The sequence below is a fragment of the Harpegnathos saltator genome, unplaced genomic scaffold (assembly GCF_003227715.2).
Source record: "Harpegnathos saltator strain DR-91 unplaced genomic scaffold, Hsal_v8.6 scaffold224, whole genome shotgun sequence".
NCBI classification, from domain to species: domain Eukaryota; kingdom Metazoa; phylum Arthropoda; class Insecta; order Hymenoptera; family Formicidae; genus Harpegnathos; species Harpegnathos saltator.
The window spans coordinates 1,195,541-1,215,508 of record NW_020230011.1 but is presented as its reverse complement, the minus strand read 5'-3'; the positions used below and the strand labels follow the sequence as shown (position 1 = coordinate 1,215,508).

The 19,968-nt window shown below is 43.1% G+C and overlaps 2 protein-coding genes across 3 annotated transcripts; both read left to right on the top strand.

Moving 5' to 3' along the window:
• The first annotated feature begins 3,954 nt into the window (after nucleotides 1-3,954).
• Xpc (DNA repair protein complementing XP-C cells homolog) lies at nucleotides 3,955-8,063 on the top strand. The gene is made up of 7 exons (XM_011150611.2): nucleotides 3,955-3,996; nucleotides 4,211-4,556; nucleotides 4,669-6,075; nucleotides 6,142-6,347; nucleotides 6,763-7,027; nucleotides 7,169-7,337; nucleotides 7,649-8,063. The coding sequence occupies exons 2-7, from the start codon at nucleotides 4,227-4,229 to the stop codon at nucleotides 7,999-8,001; spliced, it is 2,730 nt and encodes a 909-aa protein (XP_011148913.1). The 5' UTR covers nucleotides 3,955-3,996; nucleotides 4,211-4,226; the 3' UTR covers nucleotides 8,002-8,063.
• Nucleotides 8,064-10,476: 2,413 nt separating this feature from the next.
• Nucleotides 10,477-18,104, top strand: LOC105188907 (inactive ubiquitin carboxyl-terminal hydrolase MINDY-4B). 2 transcript variants are annotated; one of them, XM_011150612.3, is made up of 10 exons: nucleotides 10,477-12,078; nucleotides 14,694-14,779; nucleotides 15,074-15,291; nucleotides 15,428-15,635; nucleotides 16,180-16,245; nucleotides 16,568-16,638; nucleotides 16,794-16,944; nucleotides 17,082-17,281; nucleotides 17,437-17,586; nucleotides 17,788-18,104. In XM_011150612.3, the coding sequence occupies exons 1-10, from the start codon at nucleotides 11,892-11,894 to the stop codon at nucleotides 17,831-17,833; spliced, it is 1,383 nt and encodes a 460-aa protein (XP_011148914.2). In that variant the 5' UTR covers nucleotides 10,477-11,891; the 3' UTR covers nucleotides 17,834-18,104. The 2 variants fall into 2 exon arrangements, with proteins under 2 accessions (XP_011148914.2, XP_011148915.2); XM_011150613.3 differs by lacking the exon at nucleotides 10,477-12,078 and adding an exon at nucleotides 13,654-14,610.
• The last annotated feature ends 1,864 nt before the right edge of the window (nucleotides 18,105-19,968 follow it).

Below are 19,968 nucleotides of genomic sequence, written 5' to 3'. Positions count from 1 at the left end.
TTATTCCTTTTTCCAATTGAGCTTACAAATGACATTTCATTTTCACGCTTGACCCGGTCATTTAAAGCGACACGTTGTTTCAGCCGGATATAATATTTAGCCAACGACATACGAACAAATTACCCCGGCATTGCAGCACGTGTCGCGATTCGTGAGTGTCGCGTGTTGTGTTTTAAATCCACGTTTGTTACGACTCCCCCGGCTCGCTGCATCGATGTGCAGTAAGTGAAATCGCTGTTTTAACTTTTAGCGTGATTAAATAGGAAAAACGTAACTCACATCAGTAACGTATCTACATTTCGAAAAATTTCGCATCCGGCGAAACATCCGTATCTTAAATCTTAAACACACAATGTGTGTCCCGAGCCACTCACGTAACTAATTTAATCTTTTTTATAATTTTTATAATTTTTAAATAATTTAAAAAATCAAATTCGCGATTCTTCCATCGAATTGAAAGTTTATACTTTCGATTAAACGATAATTTGATTGAGTTGTCTGTTCCGCTAATTTTATACACATAATATGCACGCCTCCAAGGGTTAATCTCGGAATCATACAATTGTTTTAGATCGTAAAAAACATCAATGTCTCGACAGGTTATGTCTTGTGACGAATCAACGAAAATAATAAAAAAATGAGACACGATCGGATCTGCGCTGTACACGGTGAAAGAGAAGTGAGAAGAAACTCAAAACACTTTATAACTCGGACAAACGTTAATATTTTATTACACAGTCAAGCACAGATATCGCATCGAAATAAGAACGTATATCGATGCCGATAACCATACCGGTAATTATTGCCGGTGAATTGATATTGCGAATCGAACATGCCTCAAACGATCGTGATACTTAACTGTTATTGCCGCCGCCCAAAGTGAATCTTCCTTTTCTCTTTCTCTTTAAATTTCCGATAAATTGGAAACTTGTTGGAGTATCTTTAAGCTAGAAGTCACGGAGGTCTTGTAATTGCTTCGTCGCAACTTAAGTACTTCTTAAATATACATTTAGCCCGAAAAAGAGTTGAAACTGATTTCACAGAGTTTAACAGAAAGAGTTTAATTAGAAGCTGTATTCTTTGAAGTAATTAAAAGTCCTACCAACCAAATTCCGGCCTGCCGCGCCGGAAGTACAAGTTGAATTGAACATATCTCGATCTACCTTCCGAACTAACCACATTTTGCTGCGATAGCTTTCGACTGTAATTATCTAATATATCCTCGATACGAAGGCCGGATATTAGATAAAGCAGCCGTATATACTATATACAGCTGCGACACGTACGCGTGGAAATTGTGGAGAAGGTGATTGAAATAAATGTAAACCGTACATGTACCTACTTGCCTTTCCGTGCAAGTAATCATCATTTAACGTTCATCCCTACGTGTAATTTTTCTCTGTGTCTTTGAGAGAGAGAGAGAGAGAGAGAGAGAGAAAGAGAGAAAGAGAGAGAGAGAGAGAGAGGGAATGAAACCGGAACATTTAATTCCCGCAGTTTTCCAGCGAAACACATCGCGATAACTTTTTGATTTTTCAGGATTTATGAATCTCGCGAATATGAAACGCGTAATGAAAACAAGACCGCATGAATCGCGGATACGTTACTCGTACTAGTATAATGAGGCGCGTAATGAGGCTACTAGCGCGCTGAAAAGCGCCGTAATTTTCAAAAGATTTAAAATGCGCGGCAACGCGGAAAACGAAAAAAGAAAGAATCTCCATACTAAGATACATTCGGGGACATCGTGGATTTTCGCGCGCATGAGAGAGAGAGAGAGAGAGAGAGAGATGCGGGCTATGTACATACGCTATGTTTCCGCCTTGTTTTCGCCTTGTTGATTTCGTTAAATCACCTCACGTCGGGATAACGCTTATACGGATCGGAGCTAGGGAACTTCGAATCGGAAAAACCCCACAAGTTTGCGAAAGGAACACGAAATACGATACGGTATATCAAACATCTCTAACAATCGATGCCACAACAAACGAGCCTTCATAAATTCATGTATATGGATGCGGCGGATGTATTTCCAGCGTTATGCGTTACCTATCAAAGCTTCGCGCGGTTTCGATAACCTCATGCGCATACTTTTGTCATAAATCCTGTACATGCGCCCGCACGTATAGGCACGTGTAGAGCGTCTCGAGCATACGTCTCGGACATATGTATTATTCGACGGCAAGCGGGCGGACTTCGACGTTAAATTCAACAAAAACCTACCCAGCGAGGGGAATATCCAACGCTTAAATCGTACGTATCCCATCTGTAAATAATATTAACCTTTTATCGAAAAACATAGAGCGGCATATCATTTTTGAAACGCGACCATATGCACCGATGTGCACAAATGCACTTAGATGTGCGCGTCCATCCATTTGCGATTGTCCATTACGTCGAGTCATATTCAGGAAGCAGATTCAGAGAGAGAAAGAGAGAGAGAGAGAGAGAGAGAGAGAGATACGGCCACTGACAGACTCGCAAGGCTCGACAAATCGCCGCAGGTTGCGCCTGCATGCATGCATGCATGCATACATACATGTATTCATCCATACGGAGAAAGCCGCTAAAACCGCAAAAGGGGCGAGCGCATCGTACACGTCGCGCTCATTATTTATAAACGTTTGTTACGCCAGTTACAGAAATAATTCATGCTTCCCAGTCGACACCGGCGCAGCCAAGTTGCACATGTTCTATGCGATATGCAGGATTCGTCTCTGCACTATTACCAAATGCCATTTCGATCGATCGAAACTGACCCGAGGGTGAGATCGCATCAATTTCAAATCACGTTTCTATGTTTCTTCTGAAAAACATTTCATAATACGGATTTGTCACGCCTTAGTGATGCGCGCGCGCGCGCGCATGTACGTGTGTACGTCAAGTCGTTCAATTTTCTGCACCAATTGCGAGATTATTCAGCGATTCCCGGTGTCACGCTCGGACGTGAGCGCGACTTATAATATACGACTTATAATATGCGACGTCCTTCGACGCGATATAAAGCATAATTCATACGACAAAATTCATACACGTCGTCGCATGGACTTAATTTCCTCTATTTGGAGCACTTCTTTTCGCGGCTCTGCGGCATCTGCCATACTTTTCTTCGCGAGGAAACCTTCTCTTACGGTGATATCTCACAAAATCACAGATACTTTGTAATGCGCGGATATAAATTCCGCTGTCGCACGCACGGCAAAGGATAAATGAATGCCAGATGAGTAAACTGGCTTTTCTTGTCGACGTTTTGTGCAATCTGTCATGAAAGTCCGAAGAAAGTCGGTTAATTAAAAGTTATTAGAGGGAAAGACTCGGGCAAGGTAAAAAATAAATGTACCGAATATTTTACAGATTACTGTTTCTTTATGATGAACCTTTATGGTCACCTGGTCACGGAAAGTGAATGCGTTGAAGAGAAATAATTAAGTGTGATAGTAAATGTTATGTTTTAAATAATTCAAATTATTGTATATATACCAGGAGAATAATTCCATGTTAATAATTATATGCAATAATAATTATTTATTATTATGCATTAATAATTATTTAACAACAAATTATTCCTTTCTTTCAAATTTCCCCTGTAAATTGATTAAAATTGTATAGAAATAGAGTTGGAATGGAAATATCAAATGCAAGATATTAAGAATTTATGTTATTATGTTAACGTAATTAAAAGATATTTAAGATTTTTGGAATGTATCGATAACGATTTACTTATTTGGAAAGATACAACTTGGAATATCGTGAATGTATCACCACAATTGCCGTTTGTTCTATTGTGTCGACATCGAGATCCTAAGAAAAATTCTGTGTTTTACAGTTATCGGTAAAGTAACGTACCTTAATAAGCCAATTCATACTTTATCCGTGTATCATACCGTGTATTGATAATAACATTAGAAGCAGCCTACTATTTTACCGACGTATCCTTACATCATCATGCTTGACTCTGAGTTTGAGTCCTGGAGAGGCATGCGCAGGATGCGCACGGTAAGTGCTCTCACGTGTGTTGTGTTTATAGCGGCTCGGATTACTACGTATATTGCATTTCATTATATAAAGCAGTCCATCTTTTATCACTTGCATTAAATTGCAGTAAAATAAACGTAACTGACGATAAGGAAGCCGAGCTTTAGATAAAGCACATTAATAACAAGTATTAATAATTGGCAAGAGAACAAAGATATTCGTCGAATTTTCGCAGGATTCTATCAAACAGTATGAGTGACTCCGACGATGACAGCAGCTCTGATAGCAGCAGTGATTTCAGTAAGGGTTTCACCTCTAAGGATCAGCTAACCGCGAGCTTCTTTTCCATCAAACCGGTGAAGCTTAGTCAAGCGGACGCGAAAGACAATAACAAGGATGACAGCGACGACGACGATGACGATGACGATGACGATGACGATGACGATAACGATTTCACGAGCATTGGCGAGAACAGTAATATGGAATTGTTCTCTGAGGTCGTTAAGAACTTGGAGGCCACCCAGAGAACTCAGATAAAAAACGAGGATCCGGAACGCTCCTGCAAAGATGATAACCTCCAGGTAGACTTTATGGAAGCTTCGTGGAAACTGTTCGAGAAACTATTTAGACCTATTGATGTAATTACTTGAAAACTTGTGGAATAGAAATTCAAAGATTCATCATTGTTTGCAGGGTATGAAAGAAATAAAAATTAAAGCTGAAAGAAACGACATATCGGATGAGATAAATGCAGTTTTGCTGCAAGGAGAAAGTGGAGCATTCCAATTTAATGAAAATGACGAGGACGCAGAAGACAAGAAGGATGTCCAACGTCCAGCTGACTATACAATACCTAAAGAAGGTATTAAGATAACCTTGCCAGGTACAAGTATGCTGTTCAAGAAGAAATCAGCCAATAAAAAAGAGTCAGATTTAGCTGCGATCCTACGCAAGAAATTGAAAGCTAATCAAATATTTGTGGAGAAAGTAAGTCGACTCTGTTGGCTGGCGCATGGATTCTATCTGAATCGCCAAGCCAACGATCCTGAGGTAATGACAACAGTGGTGTCGTTGGTCTCGGCAAACAACTATCCGAAAGATAAATTTGATCTAGGATACTTGGAGAAATTCACAAAATGGTTTAGAAGTATATTCACTACGGAATCTGTCGATAGCGATATTGCTGTAAATAAGGTAACACTATTGAAGAGGACAGCAGAGAAGAAGATATTAAACTACAGGGAATTGGTGGTACTGTATATAGCAGTGCTGAGAGGTATTGGTTTAAACTGTCGTTTAATTGTATCTCTCAATCCACCAGCTGTAAAAGTCCATACTGACTTACTGCCTACAACAAGCGTACCGAAGAGAACGAATCGAACAAAGGAGAAACTGAAAGAAACCAAAACAAAGGCAAGATCCTCTAAGCCCTCCACCTCCAAGGAAGATACCAAGAAAACCGATTCGAAGAAGAATCTCATGGATAACGACTTAATTCAGAACAGTAAAAGTGCACTGAAAAATGCGAATCTAATGGCAAGAGAAAAGGCGGCAGAGATACTTCGTTCTAAATATGCGTATAATAAAAAAGACAAGGATAAGTCAAATAAGCAAGGTAGCACAGCTGAAGTCAAGCACAATGAAGCAGCTTCCACTAATGTTGAAAAAGCAGACACGGTTGTATCTTCAAGAAATTTGAGATCTAGAAAGCTCCCTGATGCATCCTCAACAGCATCCAAACAGCGAAGCAATAAAAATAATAGCTCAGAAAATAATCAGTCCAAAGCATCAAGTTCCAAGAGAAAAGGACGGATCAATAATACTGATGATTCACGCTCGGAGGAAGAAAATGAAGAAGAAAAAGAATTGTCAAACAACAAAGCAAAGAGGAAACGCGGTAATAGCAATAAAACACAAACTGTCACTAAATCTAGAGAAGGGAACGAGAGGAGAGACAAAGCGTTAGAAGATGAGGAGGAGGCTGAGAAGAAAATAAAAAAGACGCAGGATGTATGGGCCGAGGTGTACGTTGAGTCTAAAGGCAGTTGGATATCCGTAAATATAATGGATGGCGACGTGGATTGTGTAGCCGAAGTATATGTAAGTAACTCGAACTTTTACAGTAATTATTATCATTAACAAATTATATTACCGAAAATGTTTCAGAAAAAAGCGAGCAGACCAGTATTATATGTGATTGCTTATAACTCAGAGGGACTGATAAAGGATGTCACAAGGCGCTATTGTCCACATTGGCTTTCTGTCACGCGTAAGCAACGTATCGATGAGAAATGGTGGACCGATACTATAAGTCACTGGCCGGAAAAAGAAACAGCCATATCCAAACAGGAGGATGAACTACTTCTGCAAAGGTATATGCTTTTCTTTCTAATATATTATACGTTTTGAGTTTATCATCGTATCATCGTAGAGAACGAGCCTCCATGATTCGTGACGAGATTCTAACCGAAATGTTATTTACAAAAGATGTAATTATTGACTAATTAAATAACATTTTATTCGGAAAGATACATATATGTACGTGTATATTTGTAGTATCGTTGTGGATTTGAAAGAAATTTTTTCCATTTTTCTTAAATTTACCACTAATATTTTACCTGCCTAAAATTTCGTCGCTAAATTTCGTCGAAATTTGAAGCGGGACTTTAGTGAAGCGACGAGAGACGCGCTTCTGCGATCGTTTCGGCATGACCGTAACGTGATAATGATAACAAAGGATAATGCCATTGATGGCGCATGAGAATACGCGAGAATATGCTTCCACAGGGAATTGGAGCAACCGTTGCCTAAAACCGTCGGAGAGTGTAAAGGACATCCGTTGTATGTATTGGTCAGACATTTACTTAAGTACGAAGCGCTGTATCCACCGGATTGCGTACCACTCGGACACCTACACAACGGCGAGGCTATTTATTCGCGGTATTGTGTACATACGCTGTGTTCGCGGGAAACCTGGTTGAAGAAGGCTCGTGTGGTTAAACCGAAACAAGAGCCGTACAAAATGGTTAAGGCGCTTCCAAAATATGACAAAGTACGTTTACGCTGATAAACCTTTCTTTGCCGACTTTGGCGATTCATTAAATTAAATGGAAAATATTTTATATTTTATATCGCGCGTTGTCGGAATTTAATTATTTACAGAGATAGATGTAATGAAATTTTTCTATTTCAGCTTTCAGGCCTGAGAATCAAAGACACCCTATTGGAATTATTCGGAAAATGGCAAACTACGGATTACGTTCCGCCAGAAGCTAAGGATGGCATTGTGCCTCGTAATGAATATGGGAACGTAGATTTATTTAAAATGTGTATGCTCCCAAAGGGCACGGTGCATATAAACCGTAAGTATAAAGTGTCACATACAAGTGTCATACAACAGAATGTGTTATCAACTAGCCTTACACCATTTATTTCCGCAGATTTTTAACAGATAATTTATTTTTCCATATTACATTCTAGTAATAAAATTAATAAAAAACATTCATCTAACCCCTTCCCCTTTTCCGATTTTTAACTTTAACAAAAGAATAAGACGGAAACATGAAAGGTACAACTAGTAAACTTTTCATCGTCGCGTCTCACTACAAAAACGATAATGTACAAATATGAATTATGCGATAACAAGGTGTACTACATAACGCAATTCTTACAGTTCCAGGATTAAATCGCATCGCCCGGAAATTGAACATAGATTGCGCATCCGCCGTAGTAGGTTTTAATTTCGGATGTATGGGTGCTGTGCCGGCTATCGAGGGTTTTGTCGTATGCGCCGAATACGAGGATACGTTACGAGAAGCTTGGGAAGCGGAGCAAGTGGAGGCAGCCAGACGTGCCACTGAGAAAAGAGAAAAGAGGATTTACGGCAACTGGAGGAAGCTTATTAGAGGCTTGCTGATTAGAGAAAAATTGTCGCAAAAGTACGAATTTACGTCGGAACCGAAAACTGATCAGTCGAGCAAACGTCCTAAGGAACGAAAAGGGACTGCGAAGAAGTCCAAAACATGATCCAAAATATGTAATATAAACTGTTTACAAGTTAATTCGAATAAAAGTTTCAATTAGTTATAGAGCGTTATTTGCAAGAGACTTGATCTTGACATCAAATGTATAATTGAATAATAAAATAATGATATAGAATTTATAATTAAATAGACACTGTGCTAATAAAAATCTTACATCTCTGTCTGAAAATATCGAATGAAATTTCCTCCATGATACCAGGGCACGTTAGATATTTATTATTTTCATTCATGCGACGTCTACTTTGATGATGTACATTGTAAATATATTTTTGTATGAAGTAAATTATTTTTATAATACAATGCAGTTCTTGTGTGTTTCCGCGGTTTCTTCATTAAACAGCAAAAGTGTAATAATTAACATCAATTGGACATAACAATTAATTGAACCGTATACAAAACGTATATATATAAAAAAAAAGCATACACGCATGACGCCCAATACGCAGAAGAATACGTCAGGCGTAACATTTATTTCAATCCCTGCTCTGTATCAATAAGCATTCATCTCCGCAGCATACCCTTCCCTTACTTTCCTTTCTTCGATCAGTCCAGCTTCGAAGAGGATCCGCACCTCCAATCCGCGGTGGCGGACTCAAAAAACGCCTTCTTTCCGCTCGATACTTCTGGTATTCTACATTTCACGAGATATTTATTGTCGCAACTAATTAATAATTCGTCACAACGAAAGCGTGAAACTTACTCTCGACGCGATTTCTACGACGCGTATACGGGAAGTATCGAACGGAAAGATGCCAGCGATCTGAATATTCAAATCCCCAATAGCCGCGATCTGGCAAAAGGCTCGACGCTCCCGTTTCCCGTTTCGCAATGTTTTATCACTTCCGCCTCTGTATGATGATTGATTTTTTAATATCAAACGCCCGTATCGTATCGCCCGTCGTAGTTGTCGTGTCTAAAAATCTCTAAAAATCGGTGAGGAACCGGTGAGTTCCGGAAGAGTTCTTTGTAATAAAGTTTAATAACGTATATTGTTGATGCAAAATGAAGAATTTCCGTGACACTTGGTTACTTGTCTGGAAGACAACGAGAAGGATCAAGCACAGTGAGTGGTTAAGCACGTGGTTTCGATAGTCGAAATTCGACGTCCCGTGTCGGATCGACGTCGGAGCGTCAAAGGAATAGCGTCTGATTTGCAACAGTGGAAGCAACAATGCGCGCAGAGCATTCTGAATTAGACACCACTCAGTGTCCAACTAGTGTGCACCGTGTTACAAGAGAGAGAGAGAGAGAGAGAGAGAGAGAGAGAGAGAGAGAGAGAGAAGCGAGGTTTCCCCGCGTTTTACGCGCGCGAGGGGCGCGCGGGCGCGTCAACGATCGATCACATTCGCGCGAAATATACGAATACGTATATCTCTCCGTTTCGCTTGGCGTATAATCGTGCGCGGCTGATCGATCAATTAAAGCTTCTCGCTCGTTTCGGTGCACTCGAATGCACGTGTGCATGCATCGCACCGCTCCTGGTACTACACCACACGGACGCCTAGGGAGGCCTAGCCGTCCAATTTCATATTCGCACAAGGCGCCCGGTGGTGCATCTTCGCCACGTCGACGCGGGCCGCGGGTCTATTTCAGAACGCGAACTTGAACTTAGACATTCATTCGCGCGCGAACGAAGAGTGATCAGGAAATTGGCAATTACGAACGAGCGATAAGTTCAAGCCGCGCCAGCGGCTTCGGGAAATCAATTTTTCAAACAAACAATTCGTCGACTTCCTGGTTGCGTACCTGCATAATGTATTAAGATTCGGCTCGCTAAGATCGAGTAGCTTAATTGAATCGCGACGCGGCGGCTACGCCGGAAGTTCGAGAGAGCGTTCTCGCTTTTGATGAAACATCCATCAGCGGTCCATTGGCGCCATGTCCGGTCGTAGGAAGTTTCGTTTCTACGTTGCTACGAGATCTAACGATCTCGAGTTAAAAATAAATTACACGAGTGATCTCTCAGAGACACCAAAAGTGTTCCGTCTAAAAAGACTGTGTCGCCTCATGTCGCCTCGTGTCATCATGTCGTACAATTGATAACATAGCAAACGAAGCAATTTACACCTTAGGAGGTAGCGAAACAAGTTATCAAAGAGCGATTTAAACAATCGCGTCGCGTCGCGTCGCGTTCTCCCACGTCGAGCCGCAAGTGCGGCCTAATTTCATTTCTACATCGCGCGATCTGATCGCGTCGGAATCGCTTCCGATTCTGCAACTTCATTTCCGATTGTCTATAAAGCCCGCACGAGAACAGCGCACGGAACGGAACGGAACACGTGCAAAGATGCGCAGCTCCGATAGATCTATAAGATAAGACGATCCGTATTCCGCACATCTGTGCCGAACACTACTAGTTGAAGCGTGGAGTAGGTGTATACCCGCAACGCAGCAACGCAGCAACGCAGCAGCGGTATAAAAGCGTGATTCGGCTAGGCCGAGGCTGTCAGTACGCGTGTAACAATTAGACCGCGTGGACAATTCACCGCGGCCAATCGCGCAGCCAATGGACGTTATCCGTCTCACGACGGATAACAAACATCTCGGAGATCTCACGCCGCGTATCGATCGACGCATCGACCGCGTCGCAACTGGATCGCAACCGACCGATCCGAAGAATTCGGAAACATCGGAGGCTTAAAATCGTATCGACCGCGTAACGGCGTAACTGGCCGCGAGGAACTTTGCCATTTGAGAGACTTAATTTGTGTCTACGCGACATAGCGTACAACCAGAGGTTGTAGGCGGCGTAATAACTCATTAAGCGAAATTGGCCATGTTTCCGATGCCGTTTCTCGGGCCATCCTATGTATAGGGTGCTCGCGCGCGCTCGAGGTGTGCGCTGAGTCAGCTCCTAACACAGAGGGTGTTAGTTAGAATTATTATTTCTGCCGGGGAGCCTGTCAGTGTGCATCGCAGATGAATGGGACAACAAACAACGCCGTTACCGCGTTACCGCGTTACCGCGTTACTTGCGTTATCATTTGCTAAAGATTGCTTGTGCTGACAAACGTGAGTTAATTCTGTCGGAAAGTTTATGCGCCGAGGATGCGCCGAAGAACGCTTCGGGTACGGGGACGAGTATTTTCATTTCGAGAATATGACGCACAACGTACAACATTCTTCATATTCTCCGACGCGACAATCAATTGAGTACACGCCGAGCATTTTGCCTGAAAAAATGAAAAAATGAAGGAAGATAAGATCGGAAGTAGTAAGGAAAGGAAGAGTAGTAGTAGTGTGGCCGCGATCGAGTGCGACAATTCTGAAAGACAATTTTGAAAGATTCGACTCAAGAGCGATCGCTCCTACATATCTATATGTACTATGTAGTTGAGCCAACAGAGTTGAGCGTTTATCACCGAACACACACACACACACACAATTTCGACTTTTTCCGCGCGAACGTTAGAGCCTGGCACTGATTGCCCAGGTGCCTATCGAGAGAATTGCCCTGGGCAAAGTACGTGAATTTTTAGCTGCGGCTCATTCCGCCTTCGGCGGGCAAAATGAGAAAACGTGAGAGCGCGTCGCGACGAAGCGCGAAGAAGCGCGCCGCGATTTTGCGGAAGTCGCGCTCGTTTAAGGAGCGATCGCTGAATGAAAACAAATGGCGTTTCATGGACGGTTGAGCTACGTCAGGCTGCGGATCATAAATCCGACGCATGAAGCGGAAGAGCGTAGGCATCATAGCCTTCCGTCGTTCTGAAAGTAGCTGCGGAAACGTACGTTTCAACGAACAAATTCGTCTCGTGGCCGCTGCTGACGTGAGAACATAAAACGACGAGCGCGACGGTGTGTAACGGTGATTTAGGCTTTAACGGTGGTTCTTGCTTCTTGGTGAATGCGTCGAACCGGTATGAGTTCGAAGTGATGAATTTCGTCTCTGAGGGTGACGCGAGCGAGAATACGAATTTCGGTACGTCCGAAATGGCGGAATTCACATGCGACGCGCCGGAGGAGAAGGAAGCCGCTGCGAAAAACGCGACGTCCACTTGCGACAAACGACACTGCAGGGAGATGCGAATGGAGAAGTTACCCCCTTACCTTCGGGACAGAGGTAAATGCAGTTTCTCTGAAACGCGCAAGAGAAACGAGAAAGGAGAGTTCTCTTCGTTACGGAAACGCAACGCAACTAGCGTTTTGATCTTAGCGCGGTCGTGCTGTATTAGCTCTCTTCTATAACGAGGTGCGTTATAATGATGTCGACTGCAAGCGTGTGTATGTATAAGGCGCGCGGGGGGCGTCGGTCGACGGTCGAATAGATCGATAGTTATGCTCGCTCGAGAGGTGCCGCGCTCGCCGATGTAAATTAGGAGCGCGATATATCGGGCTGTGCAATCGCCGAATGCAGATGGCCGTTCCGGCGCGAATTCGTAATCCGATATTTTGATTGCACGCGAACACGCGATCGCCTAGCCGAGCTACGGAGTATAGCAGTAGCAAAACCGGTGCCTTGAATGATATATATATATATACACACACGTACATATCCTCTTCCGTCGTCTAAGAACGATCTAATCGTGCGCGTGCGAGTTTCTTTCGCTCGTTTCGCGCCGTCGCGATCGTCCTTCGTCGAAATTTCCACCGTGCCAGTCTATAAAAGCAAATGAATATCGAATTATTCACCCCTGACACGCGTGCTCCCTTGCACGAGAAGGGCTCTTGTTTCAGCCATGTTTTTTGCTTCGCAAGAAATTTCAGACATTTCACGTCAGACGCATCACGAAGAAGAAGGCCTATGACGTCAGGCCTAATTGCGACAGGCGGCAAACTTTGTGCAGCGATCAGCATTATCGTGTGTCCCTTTATGAATTTTCTATCATCTCCGTTCAAGCTCGACCGGCGGCTCATCAACGGGCGGCTGAGTTCCGAGAAGCCGAGAACCTTGCTCCTCATTTTACTTACAGGTTTCGCCCCCTGTGCATGCAGACCGTTATATCCGACGTACACGCAAGAAGTGTAAAGACCCGAGCGTATCGTTATTCCGTGCTCGTGCGTAAACAACATCGCGCAAAACTCGTCCGCCTCTCCGTAAAGCACGGGCCATAAAACACGGGAGAAACACAAAAACCTGAGTATCTTCCAACTACATAAGAAAAGCGATCCATGTGCAAAATGGCCTGGGCCTAATATTTCAATTTAACGTTAAATCTTCATTCTTTCTCACAAGGAACTTGAACGCAATTACTCTTGAACGTTATTAGATTAGAACGTTATTAAATAATCATTCACGGTTACACAGTTAGGAATAAGTGAGGACGCTAATTAAATTAAGGCGTGGAAATTCTGAAAAAACGATTAGATATTGAAAAGAGGGAGCAGATAGGAAATGTATGTATGTTTTGTGATGTTAGTTTAAGACATCATGTGGAAATATGTCAGATTGCAAGAGGACGATTTATATGAGTTACGTGGTGATAAAAAGAGACAATATATAGAATAGGATTTGGAATGATGACTTAATTGAGATAAAAAAAAAAACATATTTCTTGAGAAAGCTTTGGGGAGAAAGAGGCAAGAAGCGAAGAGAGAACAAGAAGGAGAAGAAAATAAGAAAATAAGAAGATAATAAATACATATATATTCTCTCACACACACACACACACACACACACACACAGTTACACGTTCAATCATTGGTGGTATTACGGTCGTGTTCGATCGTTAACACGTTCTCTAGCAGATTAATTTCATCACGACTTGCCATTGGACCATTGGACCGATGATAATCGCATTATCGTAATCCGACTTTTATGAACCGACTTTTATTTGTCTAATGGTCTGATAGCCTCGCAATAGAAGACAGAAGTATCTCATGATTATTTCGTATTTCGCTTTAGAACGCTGAAACATCTAGAAGCGCTCTGAACGAAGAGTTCGATATGCGCCATCACACGGCACGGAACATGTTAGTTAACAATCGGGTAAATAAATTGAACAAAGATAGATTAGCAAAGTCCGGAAGAACGGACTCACGTGCGCTCAAATTACAAGCTAACAATTGGATATACGGCAAATAGACATTAGTAGGGCACGTCTATCGCCCCCTGCACGTGTCTCCTCGGACATTCGAATTGACACCTTCCGTGCGCGATCAGTCCCGATGGCGCAACGTATTTTGCGAGATGCCTGCACGCATAAGCACTGTACGTGGGCCTATATAAAGGAGGGGTGCGGATTCCAACACGATCCCAATTGATATCCGATATCCTGCCGGTGTGGTGGTACCGTCGGTGGTGACAACCGGCTGCGGCGAAGTGTCACCCTTACCGCAGCTTAGATCGCAGCTTGTTTGCACTTTGTTGCGTATCTCGCGCAGTGCAGTACCGCCGGGGGCGACGTAGACGTCTCTGTCTGTGTTTTAAAAGCAATCTGTTTTCGCGACAGAAAAATTTCACGAATGTATCTCCTCGAGATTGCATTATAATATTGTGAAGCGATAACAGCCCCCTCCGGCTCCTCGGTATCCTCGGCGCCCTTAGCAGTGTTATCGGCAGTGTTATCGGGGATATTTCGAAGAAAAATGCTGCTGTCGACTCGAGCAGCCCGATGCGCTGCTCTCATGGCCGAGCCTGATGAGCTTTATCCAGGTGTAAAAGAAGCGCTTTAGCTTTAGCGCTTCAAGATCTTAGTTGCCAGTATGGAGTATGAGTGTTTTCTTTATGTGCTTCAGAGAGGATACTTTATCCGCGTAACACGAGAACCCTGCCGAAGACACCGGTGATCGGTGGACAGCCTATCGAAGAGGAAACATGTATGGTAAGGCATTAACACGAGGCGTTACATCTCATCGTAACTCACTCTCTTACGTCTCTATACGACGTAGCGTCGCATAGGAAACAGAACTTTAGTTTGTGGAAGTTACAATGTTACGTATTATTAGTATTGCGTCGGAGTCAGACAGTCTCGACTCGCAAACAACTGCAAGAATAACGAGAATATCAAGATTATCTGCATCATACAATACTTTTAATAATATTTAATTAGGAATACTCGTGCATGTATTACATGTGTGTATTATCGCTCTGTTAATATGCTAAATATGCTACAAAGGCTTTGAGAACGTTGGTCTTCGGCTCCTGCGCGACCCCACCTAAGGCCGAATGGGCAAGAACCGGGCTGACTCTACGACCATACGGACAAAGTTTGGCCTTTGGACTGAGAGCGCCGAGGAACACAACGAGAGGCCTCGTCACTGCGGTGCAAGCTGTCATGCTAAAGCACTTTTTATTCAAATGCGACAGGCAAGAATTTCGCACCGGACCCGAGACGTGAGTGTTTTTCAGCGACATGTCTCATATATATTTTTTCTTATCGTTACGCTCGTAACAAAGGCTCGAACTCTGGTCTGCTGGTATTCTTCGCACTACGAAGAATCCTGTGTCCTGTCTTTTTTCTCAATTGCAGTCTGCTGAAGCCTTCGTACGATCGGCAGATCGAGGTCTTGACTTCCGCGATATCAGAGATCATTTGGCGTTGCGCCGGCGGCTTCTCTGTGTCCACATATCCGAACGTAGTCAGCAACATCGTGCCAGAGGCCGTGGTGGCTCTGCCACAGGAGACACCGTATGTTCAGCATAGCGTGCAATATTTCCAGGATGGATTAACGGAAACGGTATGTATCTTTCCTCGTAATATGGACTCCATCGAGAAGAGTTTGCGATCGTCAACCGACGATCTCTTTTCTTCTTCGTGAGCGCGAATGAGAAAGCACGCTTCTTATATCGCATACGCGCAGAGAGAGAGAGAGAGAGAGAGAGAGAGAGAGAGAGAGAGAGAGAGAGAGAGAGAGAGGGAGAGGGAGAGGGAGAGAGAGAGAGAGAGAGAGAGAGAGAGAGAGAGAGAGAGAGAGAGCGAGAGATAGAGATAGATATGTGCTCGTGTGCAAAGTACACGAGCTTTTACATCGTGCGAATGAATAACCCGGTGAGACTTTGCCTTTCACGCAAATTTGTGCAATTAATGTGCGACGAAACGCGACGACAACATATGTCAACTTATAATACGTAGCACTTATATTGGCACTTGGCCAAGTGGGTTAGGGTTAGGGTAGTTTCGAGATCGCGCGACCGATGTCAACAACGTATCACGAGACGCGCTACTCGATTCTCTCGACGACGTTATCGCACCGCATTCCCTGAAAGGTTTGTACTTTCCAGCTGCACCTCTTCGAGTTCAACTCCTTGGAGAATCTCGAGATATTTATCAAGAGATACTTGTACTTGGTGAGTATTTACACGTCGTGAAACTCAGATACTTTACGCTCTGAATATCAGACAGCTAGTACTTACTAACTGCAGAGCAATATCGTGCATCGTTTCTGTATCAAGTTTGAAACTCTCAACTGTCTTTCATCGCTTTATCTGTCTTCAATAAAAGCGGGAATTGACTAGATTTGTTAATATTGATGTTAGTATCTGTATATAATGTTTTTTTATTACAAGATGCAAAATTATTTTATTTTTCCTTTTTTACAAACAAACAATCCTTTCTTACGAGGATTCTTACGAGAACAACGCCAAACGCGCTTCATTTACATTCTTTCAGTTTCACGACGAGGGCGGACCCGGTGCAGTGTTGCTACTGTATAGCGCAGTGCTGTCAAGAGGTCTCTCAAAGTAAGATATTTTATCTTGTTTTTTACTCATCGACATGATCTTATTCTGGAGCAAAAACTATCTTCTGGAGTTCTGGAGCAGAAATTATTTTTACTTGACTACTCCAATAAATTGATCTGATGTAAGCACTTATAATCCTCCCCTCCTCCCCTCAGAGCGCGGAACGATTTAGAGGATCCGAAGGCATCGATCCTCGGCGGTTGCACGGAGGAAGGTCCGATTAGCGTCGTCATCTTCATTCTGACCGGTCGTGCTTCGCCGCATCTTCACAATGGAGTACTTCATGTTGGCGATGAAAACACATACGTAAGCCACGGTTCTAAAGTGTCAACGCGGATCGTTTCAATGTTGATTAACACACCGTTGGTTAAACTGACTGAAAACAAGTGATTTCAACAAGCTACTTTTTTATCAACTTAAAACTAATGCAATATTATTTACAGGCTGTGCCACAGTGGGGAGTTCTCATGAGAAGCGAAGTGGGATTTTTAGTACACGAAGGCGACAGCGGTGTGAGCAAGCAACTGGGTTCTCGTCTGAAGACACCCAGTCTACCGATATGGGTGACTCTCTGCCTCGGCCATCACGGGGTGCTCTTCAACACAAACCGAGAGTTGTTGAGAAACTATCACGCGGAAAGACGGTACGCACACATATATCGCATATATTACGGTTTGTCAATGAGAGAACAAACGCCGTAAGCGGAGGCTTCAATTCAAAATCCATTATTAGTTTACGAGTTTATAGAAACTCGTCTCGGCTTTAGGAAATCTCACGCTACATATAAGTGTGTTGAAGGTTCGAGATTCAATATTTCACCTGCGGCGGTAGTCACGCTACGTTAACGGTGGACACCAGGGCGAACGAAGCTTCCGGGGCACCAGATGCTGCTGCAATAGAAACCGCTGACATCGCCGCGACACCGTTAGAGAAACTCATTCGATCCAAGTCAGTACATATTATGTGACGAATGTAAATGCGTTCAGAGAGATCTCAATTTCATTCTCCTCGTAAGAGCCAGAAAAGATCCTTATTATCCTTCGTCGTTGATAAATAATCACACGATATCCGCGAGATCGCTTACTTTCGTAGCGCAGAATTCGCCGAGTCAGTTCTTTTATCAACTTGCTGTTTCACGCTGCGCTGAAGGTGGCAGGATGCTCTGATACAATGGAATGGAACGCCTGTGATGTAAAAATGTACGAGAGGATGACTGCACACCGGATCTTTTTCTTCCCGCGTTGAGCGCTCGTGATCCACATGATTCCACGCGACGCTAATCGATCAACGTTCCTCTTGTCGATCACATTCCGCATAGTTAAATCCGTTAAAAGCTTTCAATTGTGACTTTCAGTGAACGACCGGTAGAAAGTATTTGTATCGCAATATTACAAACACAGCTGCATTATCAAACACACAGTAGAAACTATTTGAATTCGCCTAAATAAATATCTACTGATGCCGTATATCACGCGACTTGTGCCTTAAACAACACTTGGAAGAGAATCATCTCTCTTTTATATCCCTCTTTAAGAAGACCTCTTGCATCTTTTTAAGAAGGAAGAGTACGAAAAACGTACGAGTTCGTACGTGAGAGAGTGGAGAATTGTGGCCGAAATGTGACCCAAATGTTCGCTGACTCTTCGTCGTCTCTCTAGAGAGATCGGACGTACTCGGATGTACCGTCCAGTCACGACGAACAACAAACTCGTGCCGGCCGAAGTAGCCACGCGATCGCGTGAGAAACGATAAGTACGTCTCCTTCAAATTACACGCGCGTGCAGTATCGCGATGCACTTACTACTTACGTGTCGGACTCGGATAGTATCCGAGATAAGGAGAAAAATTTCTATTTTAATCTGTCGCGATGTCTCATCGCTATGATACGTATATAAATACTTCCTCAAGACACACAGTAAATATATTGCTACGTCGATACCAAGCCGGAATAAACCCGAAACACGTGGACACGTGGAAACACACAATTTCGGAATACAATTTCAGATAGGGGACCAACAAGGAGATAAGTGCTGTCCTTTGCGTCGTGGGCACACTCGCGGGCACTCGAGACACACACTTTATACATAGCTTTATACATACACACACTTTATACTGGGCAGTTGCGTTTCAATAATTAATAAATTGCGTGTCCCGATCGTCGATGCGCGGATGCACCGTTAGTTAGAGCCATCTTCTTTAAATCGCTCGACAATGGCAGAAACTGCCTTAAAGTGGAGGCCTTAAGACGAACCGATGTTTATTAACTGCAAGCACCGTGCATAATAAAAGTCATTCCTCCCGTCACTGTGCAGAGAGGTAAGGGAGAAACGTACAGCGCCCGCAATTTCACAGACCGATGATCCGCGAGGGACACTTCGCGATACCATGCCGCGCCGCGCCGCAAGTCTCGTTCCACTTGCCGTCCACGTTTCTCGCACGTTAAATCGACGTTAAATCTTACGAACTGTTAGGCAAAACGAGACACGTTTGGCCATGCGCATTATCCAAAATAATTGCGTTCTTTTCGCAGCGAAACGACGAGCTGAGCTCGGCGAACAATTTACCGGCTCGTTTTGCCCAGCGACTTATTCGTACGTATTTGTTGCGTCATTAAAAAGTTGGATGTGTTACGGAAAACGCGAGCTTTCATTTTCATTTTTTTTTCTTTTTTTATAAAAAGTATTTTATAAAAAGTATATAAATCTAAAATTTGAATTATTATTCGCGGAAAATGAAGTACTGCCAACTTCTTTAAATTAAATAAAGCTGTGTTCAACGATTAATTTGTGTCTTTCGAGATTAATTAATGTGTTGGAATTCTCGATATGCTCATTATTACGCTACTGAAATGTGAAGCTGATAATTTTTCAAGTAATTCTATCACGTAATTTGGTACCGAAGCTTTCTTTCATTTTTGATAACTAACATAAACTAATTATTATTCTTTTTACACACACAATTACATTCTTTTCCCTACTTTATATTTCAACAATTTGAACATGTAATTTCTTATCTCCTTATTTCCACTTAAAAGAGCTTCTTTAGAGGGAACTTCCCGAAGAGACCGGATGTTCACACTCCCATGCCCCGGTAAGGTATGCCCGTCGCAGTCCTCGAAGAACCCTGCGGATAGGGGTCAGTTATGCGTGAGAATATATACATATATATATATATCTGCACAACCACGTCCGTTTCCCCCATGTATATGAAAGCAAACACCTGTTCGCGGTGAGGTTCGGGTAGACGTTTCTGTTGGTCACCGCGGTCCCCCCTTTCCGACAATGGAGAGCCCCGACTTCCCGAGTGCCGCTTCGACGCTTTGCCCGACAG